This window comes from Phocoena sinus, chromosome 15 (genome assembly GCF_008692025.1).
Source record: "Phocoena sinus isolate mPhoSin1 chromosome 15, mPhoSin1.pri, whole genome shotgun sequence".
In the NCBI taxonomy this organism is placed as follows: domain Eukaryota; kingdom Metazoa; phylum Chordata; class Mammalia; order Artiodactyla; family Phocoenidae; genus Phocoena; species Phocoena sinus.
In genome coordinates, this window is record NC_045777.1 from 22,700,083 (window position 1) to 22,711,585 (window position 11,503).

Here is an 11,503-nt window from a genome sequence, read left to right on the forward strand (position 1 = left end):
AATATTTGACCAAATATCTGGACCTGTGGCCCAGTCAAGCTGACACATGAAATTAGTCATCACACCCACATAACCACACCTACATAAAGAAACAGAGGTACAAAGCCGGCTGTATTTTGAATGTTGGTTTCACAGTTGATCCAGATGTTTTTCAGTATGTAAAATGTGCTTATTACCTGTTGGCCCAATAGTTCTCCTAGGAACGTAGCCTATGGAAATATTCACAGAGGTGGATACGTGTGTAAAGAAGTGTATTGCATTATTAATAAAAATTGCTAAGATTTATTGAATACTTAATAGGCGCTATCAAATGCTTCACATATACCTTATGTGACCCTCACAACAACTTTGACAAAGGTATCACATCCCTCATCTTAGAGCAGGAAAAATCAAGGCTCAGAGAGGTTAAATAACTTATCCAAGTTCACACAGCTGGTAGACAGTTGGGCTGGGATTTGAACCAAGCAATTGAGCTTTACAGTGGCACTTTTTTTTCCGAAGTATAGTTGCTGTACAATATTATATAAGTTACAAGTGTGTAATATAGTGTTTCATAATTTTTAAAGGATATAGTCCATTTATGGTTACTATAAAGTATTGGCTTTAAACATATCCTTGTACAATAGCTTATTTTATACCTGATAGTTTGTACCTCTTAATCCCCTACCTCTATATTGCCCCTCCCCCCTTCCCTCTCCCCACTGGTAACTACTAGTTTGTTCTCTATATACGTGGGTCTGCTTCTTTTTTGTTATATTCACGAGTTGGTTGTAATTTTTAGATTCCACATACAAATGATGTCCTACAGTATTTGTCTTTCTCTATCTAACTTATTTCACCCAGCATAATGCCCTCCAAGTCTATCCATGTTACTGCAAATGGCAGAATCTCATTCTTTTTTTATAGCTGAGTAGTATTCTACTGTAGATATGTGCCACATCTTCTTTATCCATTCATCTGTTGATGGACACTTAGGTTTTGGCAATTGTAAATAATGTACAGCAGCACTTTTAACCATTATCCCTGTGTGTTGGTAATAGTAAAAAAAAATTAGAAACTACCTAATATCCACATAAAAAATGCATTGGATAAATAAATCAAGCTACTTCCATGCAGTGGAATAGTATGTGGCCATTAAAAAGAAGGAAATCTGGACATACATGACAAAAAAGTGTTCATGTTTTGCAATTACAAAATAAGCTGTAGGGGTTGAAATCATTTGGGTAAATGCATGTGTGTGCAATGTTTAGAGAATTTATCTTTCATGGACAATGTCTACTTTCTTCTCTGTATATTCCAGAATTTATTACCTTCTGGAAAGTTCTTTATGAGCATTCATTACTGCTCTAATGGGAGAAAATAATTTTTAAAAATTGGTCTGGAGAGGGGCTACAGCCCCTGGGAACTGGTCCCTGGGCACAGCTGAGTCCAGATTCCTTGCCTGGCCACCCAGTCCCTGGGTGGGCAGTGCCTCCTGGCTCCTCCCGACTTCTTCCTCCCTCCTCCCAGGATGCCGTGTGTGACTGTAGCACCCAGTCTCTCGCCTCCTGCTTCGCCCGGCCATCCCGCTCTGCCGTCCGCCACTCTCCTTCCAAGTGCAGGCTGCACCCTTCGGAGTGCGCCTGGGGTGGGGAGGAGAGGGCAGCCCCCCCCAGTGAGTGACAGAGCAGCCGAGCTCCCCACCTCAACCAGCCCAGTCCCTGGACAGCCAAAGGGAACCCGCGGAGAGGAGACGAGGTGAGGGGCCCGCGCCCCCTGCATCTCTCGCCCAGGAGGGACAGCAGTTGCACCACCGCCGCAGAAGAGCTTTCCCATCCAGGTAAAGCGGGCCTCCTGCTGACTGCTGGGTGGCGATCTCTGACTTCCCAGGGGAAGGCAGCGAGTGGGAGAAAGACCAAAGCTGGGCTTCAGAAGCAGCTCCAGAAAGATCCCTTAGGAGCTGATCCGTTGGGAGCTGATCCCTGGGTCATAACGGAGAGCCTTGCCTGGTTCTAGCCACACCCACTTCTCAGAAGAGCCAAGGAAAGGATACACTTCCGGCCATGCCCCTCAGGGAAAAGGGCTCACAGAGACATTCCCTGCCAACCACATCCCTCTTCATGGGGAGGAAACACCAATGAGAAGAACAGGCTTTGCTCTAGGGCTCAACTTGGGGTTTTTGGTGGAGCTGAAATGGGCATCACCCCGTCCATTTCTTCCCTCCACCGCCTCCTCCTCCCAGCCCTGCTGCTCTGGATTGCTATGGCTCTAGGGGATATGATAGGGCGGTAACCAGGGTCAAGTATCTGCTTGGAATCCTGGAGCCCTGGATCTCCCTGCCCGTAGCTTGGATGCAGCAAGGACTAGAAGACGAGGGGCTCAGGGCTGGAGAGCCACTGGAACTGCCTTTCTTGCCAAGGTGACTTGGGGGGCCCCAACCTTCCCAGGAGACTCCTTGAGGACAGAAATAGGTAAAGTCCATCTCAAGACCTGGTGCACAGATAAATAAATGCCTAATTGCCCACTGCCTTGATCGCTGGGGTCTCTTTCCCTGGCACCCTGGAGGGGCACCGCATCTCCACTGTGATTACATCCTGGAGCTGGTGGAGGGCAAAGACGTTCCCAGTAAGAGACTCCCAGATGGCCAGGTCAGGCCAAGGAGCATTCCGAGAGGCCAGTGCCCCAGGACATGGCAATAGACTGGGGCCTGGAAACATATTTCTTGCCTCGGTTGTTTATTTGAATTTTTCTTACTATAAATATTTAAGGTGGTTTTACTTTATTTTAATAATTTAACTTACCCCAAAGCCCCTAAGGTAATTTATTGGAGGTTGATACATGTACTCTCGCCACTGGGACAATGCAACGCTTTAACACGATGGACAGGCGCAGGGTCCCCTGTGTGGATGAGGCAACTCAGAGGCCGAGCTCTGGTCTCCAGGTCAGCTTTGGAGGGCCCCCTAGCAAAGCTGGAGCCCTGCAGCCTGCTCCCCCCAAACTGCTGACCCTTTGGCCTCAGAGCACCACTTTACACTCAACACCCGGTACTTGCCCAACCCCCAGACATGAGTCTGTAAATGCTCACAGACAGGGTGGAGGGCTGGACCGCTTCCCAAACATTTTCCATTTTTTCTCATTTTCCTCCCTCCCTCTGAAACCTTTTTTGTTTCGATGAGTCAAACACGGATTACTAAGGCTTTATCAAGAGCATGGAGATCTCTCCAAGTTCCCCAAGTGAGAACTCACAGGAAAACAGGACTGAACTTCAAGAATGTTGTTTATTGCAGCTTTGTACATCGATCTGAGAGTGTCTGCCAGCCTGCCTCAGTTCTCAGCAGCTTGCCAGCTTTTTCACCAGCCTCTCTCCTTAGCCTTATGGGCTCTCCCGGCTCGCCTCGCAGCCCCAACTCCACTGCGCACCCTTCCCCATGTCCCATGTGAGCTGCCTGAGCCATCGGATGGATTGCACCGTGGCTCATTGCAGTGTGGTGATGGGGGAGGGATATTCAGATGGCCTCCCCCCTTGGTGCCAGTGAACCCGTTTTGTTTACACACATCTGCCTGTAACGGGCTGGGGGCTCAGAGTGGAAACACCAGGATAGAGTGGCTTATCTGTGAATTTGCCATTAGGAAGACAAAAAGCCAGCAGCGTGGCTAATTTGCCCCCAGGACTCAGGAGATGCCTCTGCGCTCCCACCTACCAGCTGCCGGTCTCGCCCTTTCTGGGGCACCTGGACCAGTTACCCAAATTCCTTCATCGCCATTTCCTATCGGTAGAACTTGGGGTTACGTTGGTGCAAGCAGCCACTTCCTCATGCCATAGTGACCTGTGTGGGCAGAGCAGGCAGGCTGATGGAGCCATGGGCCAATCCCCTCTAGGAAGCCACTGCTCCCACCCAAGAGGTCAGGGGGCCCCTCCGAGGTTATCTCCAAGTGAGGGGATTCACACAAGGCCACAAGCCACCAGAGGCCTCTGGCACTTCCCAGAGCTGCAGAGGGCCAGGGAGGCTGTGCTTCTAGCCTTGGGGAGATATCCTCGTGAGACCTGAACCCTGCGGACCGCTCAGCCTTACCGTCGTTCTCATCCAAGATTGTCCTTGCATTCTCATTGTCTTAGAGCATGGCCACCCAGACCTCAGCCAGTGTCCGAGACCCCAGAGCTTGGTTTTCAATAAAGTCCCAGTTTCTGCTTCCTGCATGCCACTGTGCAAGGTCACTCATCACTGTTCCTACAGAAGCCTCTGGACGAGGGGCTTGATGGGGTTGAAAATGTTACGTGTAAATATTGATTTGGTTTGATTTTTAGCATTTTAATTAGTAACAGTTGTGTTTTCTTTTTTGGGGTGGGGGGTTGGTTTGTAAAAACTCTCTACTCTTTTGGAATGTAATTTCTAAGTTTGTTTCTTCAAATGCCTTTTTAAGTCTTGGTAACATTCCCAAAGCAGAAAACTGCCTGGCCCTCTGTGGGGACTCCCCTGGAGCATTGGGTCCCAGGAAGGAACACTGCCCTTTCCCCCTTTCTTCCCCTTCCTGCTGCCCCTTACCTTTTCACTCCTAGCAGCTTCTTCTTCCTTCTCTTCCTCCTCCTCCTCTAGCCTTCTTTTTCCTTTCCCCATCTCTATTCTCTGCAGCCAAAGTCCCAAGGAACCCTGGGGTCCTAATTCCCTACAGACCCCTGGGTTTGGATCCATTGTGTTGGCACCAGTTGGTTGAGGGGAAATGGGAGACCAGTTGGCATGGTTGACCCCAGACTGGACGGTCTTGTGTTTCTTATGTCTGACCTCTTCCCAGAGCCAAATTAAACCCTCCTGGGGGCAATGATGTCTGTATTTGAAATGAAAGTCAAACCACTTTGGCACATCAGTGGTCCCTAGATCCTGCATGCACAAAGCATCAGTATCCAAGTCCCCGTCAGCCTGGCAGCCCTGCCCCCCTCCCCCTCCCCCGCCCCCCGCTAATTCTTTCCCCACCAAAGGCTGACCAATTGTAAAAACTCCTCCAAGAGGTCTTACTCAAAATGGCCCCTCCCCTTGGTCCCCCCAGGGACGCTCCTCTACCAGCTGCTCTCCCAGGTGACAAAGTTGAGGACCCAAGACTGGACCCTCTTACACCCTAATTGCCACATGGCTCCCTCGTACCTGCCCCCATGCACCTTTCATGGTTTCATCACCCGGCCTGTTCTCCTCTTGCCCATCCAACTGCCAGGCCCTTCCTCCCTCTCCTCTCCCATCTAGAATGTCCTCCCCACCCCAGTTTTGCCAGCCTTCCAGCCCCACCAGCATCACCTGCCCCCCCACCCCGTACACCCCCCCTAGAGCACACTGCTATTTAGAAATTGCTTCCCCATGCCACATCTCCTTCAGACTTCTAAGGGCCAACTCTGGGAGGCAACCTTGGCAGGATAGGGGTTAGTGCTCCCATTTTACAGATGACGAAACTGAAGTGCAGGTCTCCTCCCTGAGTCACCTAACTGGGAAGTCATCAAGTTTAGACTAGAACCTGGGTCCACTGGATCCCCCAGCCCAACACTGTCCTGCTTGCTGTGTCAACCCGCTGCCCCACTGGAGGCTTTGTGTGGGTATAGGACACCGAGAATATGCCACTGCCCAACCCAGACATAAAACCAGTCCACTCTGAATCACTGGACCCCTGTGTCCCAGAGGGTGGTGTGGGGACCCCCTGCATCAGAATCCTCTTAGGCATGTCCAAAATGCAGCTTCCTGGGACCCGCCTCAGCCTCTGGGCTAGGAATCTGCGTATCTAACAAATTCCCAGGGAGATCCTGAGTACCAGTGGCCACACCATTGATGTTCACAGCCCTGACCGTTAGGCCGTCTTTTTTTAACCAGATAACCATGATGTTATATCTTAAAAAGAGCACTGAGCTGGTAATTAGGGGGCCTGGTCCTCAAGCCAGCTCTGATTTGGGTTAATTATGCTGAGAATTTCCAAAAAGCACTGGAGGCAATTTACAGTCTTAGTCATAAGGATCAGTAAGACAACAGAAAAAAAGAAAGTCAGGAACTTCCTTGGCGGTTCAGTGGTTAAGACTCTGTGCTTCCACGGAAGAGGTTACGGGTTCGATCCCTGGTAGGGGAACTAAGATCCCGAATGCCTCATGGCGCAGCCAAAAAAAAAAAGTACAAAGAAAGTCAAAAAGCAAGAGGAATTATCATTCCACAAATCTATCTGACATGATTCCCATAATCCTGCAATTAAATTTTACTCTTGAGTTTCCTGGCAGCCACAGTAAAAAGGGAAGCACATCATGGTGAAAAGGGAAGCGTGTCATCATCCTGTCAGGGGATGTAACCATAGTTGCCCCAGGAGACAAACTCTTCTGCTGCTAATTTCGAGCATGTGTCCTTCCTTCAAAGTCCACTAAGCCGGTTGCAGTGTGAACCTAAGATGCAAGGATGGTTTCCAGGTCACTATTTTTAAAATAATGATAAACGGCCACCAACTTGAATGGCCTTGGCCCCGGAGCATGTGGCTAGTCTGTACCTCAGTTCTTCCATCTGCAAAGTGGGAGAATGTCCTTGCATGGCTGTGCTGAGGACCAAATACAGTACTGTACCTGTGAACCTGCCTGGGAAAGCATAAGGTTCTACACCCATGGGGAGTGGTCCGACCACACTCATTGTCCCCACGCCAGCCTCCTGGTGCCCTGGCCCCAGGGGTGATACACCCCTCACTAGTCTTAGTGAATAGAAAGAAAAATAAACTGGACCTACCCCCTCGCTTTTTTTAAAATTGTGGCAAAACGTACATAAGACATAGCCATTTTTAAGTGGCTTTAAATACGTTCACAGTGTTGTGTTGATACAACCATTACCACTCTCCACTTCCAGAGCTTTTTATCATCCCAAACTGAAACTCTATACCCACTAAACAATAACGCCCCATCCCTCTCCCCCAGCCCCTGTAACCTCTGTTCTACTTTCTGTCTCTATGAATTTGCCTCGTCTAAGCAACTCATATAAGTGGAATCATACATAGTGTTTGTCCTTTTGTGTGGAACCCCCTCACTTTTTTGGATGAGGAATCAGGCCCAGAGAAGGGACAGAGTGGCTCACCCAAGGTCAGACAGCAGGTTAAAGGCAGAATCAGGACCAGAACCCAGGCTTCCTGTCTCCCATCAGGTTCTGCATCCCCAGTGGTGAGACACCCCCCACCTACCATTCCGTGGTCTTGGTCGAACCCCTTCCTCTCTCTGGGCTCTACGTTCGCTCCCCACTGCCCACCCATCCTCTCTTTTAATATCTTCCTCCGAATCTTCCCCTCATCCTGCCTCCTCTTCTCCAGCTGATTCCCACCAGCAGACTGAGTGGCCCTGACCCATGGCCAGGTTTTCCTCTTCTGAGCCTCAGGCTTCCTTGTAGCACCCATGCCTCAGGCCTCCCAGAACGGCCTCCCTGGCTCCACTCGTCTCCCGTGGATTTCCCTGTAACCTCAGCAACCCCCTCCCTGTGCCCTCAGCCTCACATTCCCATCCTCCCATGTCTGTGGTCTCCCAACTCTGGAGGTTTGCTTTCAGATCTGGTTGTATTCCCTGGGTTCTGTTTTATTTTGTGTTTCCTCACACCAAAGGGGGAACCTTTCCCCAATGCCTCAGGCTGGGCTTGGCCTCAGTGACCACCACCCCCAAGCCCAGAAAGACATCCCCCATCCCACCCTTGAGCCCCATTTTCTTCTGTACACAGCCTCCCGGCAAGACCCCAACACTCTCCACTGGGAATTGGGGGGGAACTTGGATCCCCCAGTTTGGCCTCCTCTGTCCTGCCCAGTCCCACATGGCCTTGTTTGGAAAGTAGGTACAGCCTAGCTTGGGTTCTTCTCTCCCTGGCCATCCGTCCATCTGTCTGTCCATTTGACATCCCCCATACTCTCCACTCTCCCCTGGGCCTCACGGCCTCTGGAACAGCTTGCCCTTGGCAGAACCTGTAGCCCACCCTGGCAGAACCTGTAGCCCACCCTGGCACTACCCCTTACCCCTCCCAACAGCGTTTGCGGTTTGCAAAGTCCACAGACCCAAGAACGGAAGGGGACTGGTGACATGATGCTGGGCCTGAGTCGCCTTCCCAGGGCTCTTCCCCGCCCCTCCTGCACTCTTTCTTGGACCCTACCTTGTGTATCCCATCAGCCCTACTCCACTCCCTTCCTGCCCTTCACCAGCCCCCTGGACCCCAGGGTCTAAGGAAAGGAGCTTTGGTTTCCCCTAAGCATCCTTGAAGGGCCGAAGTCGTCAGGGCCTGGCCACCTTGTCACTCTCCATTCTGATACCACTCAAACTGCTCCCATGAAAAGGAACCTCAGCCAGGAGTCTGGAGACCTGGCCCAGGAGATGTCTTAACTCCTCTGTGTTTGGCTGGTTGTATGATTTTATGATAAGCACGAGGATGGTCCTGAGGGCCCCAGAGCACCCCAGGCACCATCCTCTCTCCACTGGGCCCTGGTATCCTGGCTCCTCTCTCAGCTCCGCCGCTGATCTCTGTGCCTTAGTTTACTTCTCCGCACAGGGGGCTCACCACAAGTCTGTGCCCAGCAGCTTCCCAGATATCTTGGTGCCTCTAAGGCAGGGCCTTGCCAGCTGTGGCCCAGCTCCTGGGCACTGTCTTGGGGCACCAGGTTGCTGAGGATGTTGCCTGGAGGTTCTCAAAGAAGCGGGAGCAACACCTGGGCACTTGATAGACATGCAAAGTATTGGGCCCACTCAAGACCTATGGAACAGAACCTTGGGTGGGGGCGGAGGGTGGCCAGCAAGCTGGGGGTTGAACAAGCCCTCCAGGTGATTCTGATATACACAGGAGTTTGCCACCTGCTGACCTAGACCAGCAAATAGTGTGGCCTGGTGAGGGACTGAGGCTGGCCCTGACCAGGAACAGGAAACACCAACCTCATCTGGACTCCTGAGAGATTGCGAACCCTCCCTGCCCCTACCCAAAGCAAAACAAAACTATGTTCTCCTCTTCCTGGAAACTGGAGGGCTGGCAGAAGGCATATGTTTTTCCTTTCCCTGCCCCTGGCTTGGTTCCAGTCCTACCCACTTCTACTTGTCTGGGTTTTACAAGAGATTGTGTAGGGTTGTGCCAGCTGGGCAGCAGGTGGGCGTCCTGGGGTGGGGGGTGGGGCGGGAGACAAAAGACCCTGAGACCGTTTATCCCTTGGAAACCTCACCATAGGCTTATGGCCTCTCTTCAAATGGAAAGAAACAACTCCTCAAAGGAAGACTCCTAAATCCCCAGCCAGCTCCTTCTCTTCTCACCTCTCACCTCTAGGGATACCTTGTAGACAAGGCCAAAAAACAGCTCCAACCCCCAGCGGCTGGGGAAGAGAGCCAGAAGCTGTCCCTCCTCCGCCTCCTGGCCCCCCTCCCCAAACCCCACCAATACTGTGAAGCCCCCTTCCTGACCATCCTGGTTTCCTGGTGTGGACCCTGCAGCTGTGGGCCCTAAGGGTTCCCCAGGGAAAGGCCTTTGGGAGGGAAGGGACTAAGGGCATCCTTGGGCCAAACTGTCCACCTCTCCTGTCCGCTGTTTCTCCTCCCCACTCCTGTCTTCAGAAGGCTCTTTCCCAGGATGGATTGGGTGCTAGGACAACCATGGTCCAATCCGCCAGCTCTCCTTGCCCCCGTGTCTTATTTCAGACATGAGAATAACTGTACAGTGTAAACTTACAAAGCGCTTTTAATGGTTGTAGATTGGAAATAAAGTATGTCATATGAACAGTTTCCATGGACTTGGCCTCTTCTCTGATTTCTCATTTTGGGTGGGTGGGGTGCTCAGCAGATTTGAAACTTGACTCTACCCCACACCCAGTTGCCTGGGAAGGAAGGAGCCCTGGGAAATGCCACAGCCAGCTGGCTGGTTTGGGGGTCACTTGGGAGGAGCCACCAGGGGTTCCTGGCTACAGACTGCTGACACCTCAGAGTCTCCCATGAAGGGTGGTATGACCACTGAGAAATAAATGCAGAGTCATCAAAAATGGAATTGAGGGAATTCCCTGGAGCTCCATTGGCTAGGACTCTGCACATCCACTGCAGGGGGCATGGGTTTGAATCCCTGGTCAGGGAACTAGGATCCTGCAAACCTCACAGTGTGGCCAAAAAAAAAAAAGGAATTGAAACTTTCTACAAAAGACTTTCAAAAATTTATCATAAAAAAGGACATGGATTAATGATCTATTACAGTAGAATTAATTATCCCCAAGCGTTTATTATATCACAGATGCTGTGGGTCAGGAATTCGGGAGCTGAGTAGTTCTGACTCAGGGTCTCCTGAGGGTGCAGTCAAGTGTCAATCAGGCTGCAATCATGTGAAGGTGTGATTGGGGCTGGAAGATCCACAAGGTGGCTCACTCATATGCCTGGCAAGTCAGTGTTGGCAAGAGACCTCAGTTCCTCCCCAGGTGGCCCTCTCCATATGGCTGCTTGAGCATCCTCACAACATGGCAGCTGGCTTCCCCCAGAGCAAGTGATATATGGAAAAAGAGGGTAGAAGCTACAATGTCTTTTATGACTAAGCCTTGAAAATCATACACTGTCATTTCTGCAGTATCTTATTGCTTATACAGATTAGCCCTATTCCTTGTGGGAGAGGATTATACAAGGGTATGAAGACCAGGAAGTGGGGAACATTAGGGGCCATCTTGGAAGCCAGCAACCACATGAAAATTACACAGATCTCTTCTTTTTTGAGGGCCTAACAATAGCCAGGCCTGTGCTAGGCATTGAGGATAGCAATATATGGGCCTGAAAAACAGGAAAGCAAATGTCAATGGCCAGGGGGAGCCCAGGGTGCTCAGGGAGCTGGGAGGAATCAGCAAAGGCTGCAGAGGGACATCTGAACTGATACCTAAGCTTGAGAGGACCAGATGAAGGAGATGGTGGTGTGTTGTAGGCAGGAGACGGAAAGGACATGTCCCAGGTGGAGGGAACGGCACGTGTGAAAGCCTAGTAGAAAGAAGAGCAGAACTGGGGAATGGAAAGAAGTCACTGGCGTGATGAAAGAGGCTGGCGTGATCACAGAGGGCCTTAGGAGGGAAGGAGTGTCCACGTCCTGTGGACAGTAGGGAGCCACATAAGGACTGAAAGCAGAGAAGGGCCATAGAGGATGTACTGGGTCTGGATTCCACGAAGCAGTAGAACCCACTGTGCCCCAGGAGGGCCAGTTCTGGCTGTGTTCTGTTCTTGGGATATTGACAAGCGAGTAGTAGTTGAAGGAGCAGGGTGAGCAGAGAAGGAACGGGGCTCTAGAAAGTGATATTCAAGGCATAAAGAGCAAATCTCTGCTTTCAGATGTCTGTTGGTAGCCAACATGCTGGAACCACATGGTGGAAATTTCAGGAAGGCAGATTTCTGCCTACCACCAGAAAACTTTTCCAAGGAGCACAGCTGCTATAGAAGGAGGACCACAGTCACGTTCCAGCTGCTGCTCACCAACCCTTCTTTCAGTTTCTGTGGACTGCTTGTATAATTCAACACTTGGAGGTTTCAGATCCCAAAGGACTGCACATGCAAGGGGAC

General features: G+C 50.9%; 1 protein-coding gene across 2 annotated transcripts in view; it reads left to right on the plus strand.

Moving 5' to 3' along the window:
• SOGA1 (suppressor of glucose, autophagy associated 1) overlaps window positions 1–9,709 on the plus strand; it is a 73,356-nt gene extending 63,647 nt beyond the window's left edge. For both annotated transcript variants that reach the window (XM_032604180.1, XM_032604181.1), the window contains exon 15: window positions 1,510–9,709. In XM_032604180.1, coding sequence (XP_032460071.1) covers window positions 1,510–1,662 — 153 coding nt within the window. In that variant the 3' untranslated portion in view covers window positions 1,663–9,709. The remainder of the gene's footprint in view (window positions 1–1,509) is intronic.
• Window positions 9,710–11,503: the final 1,794 nt, after the last annotated feature.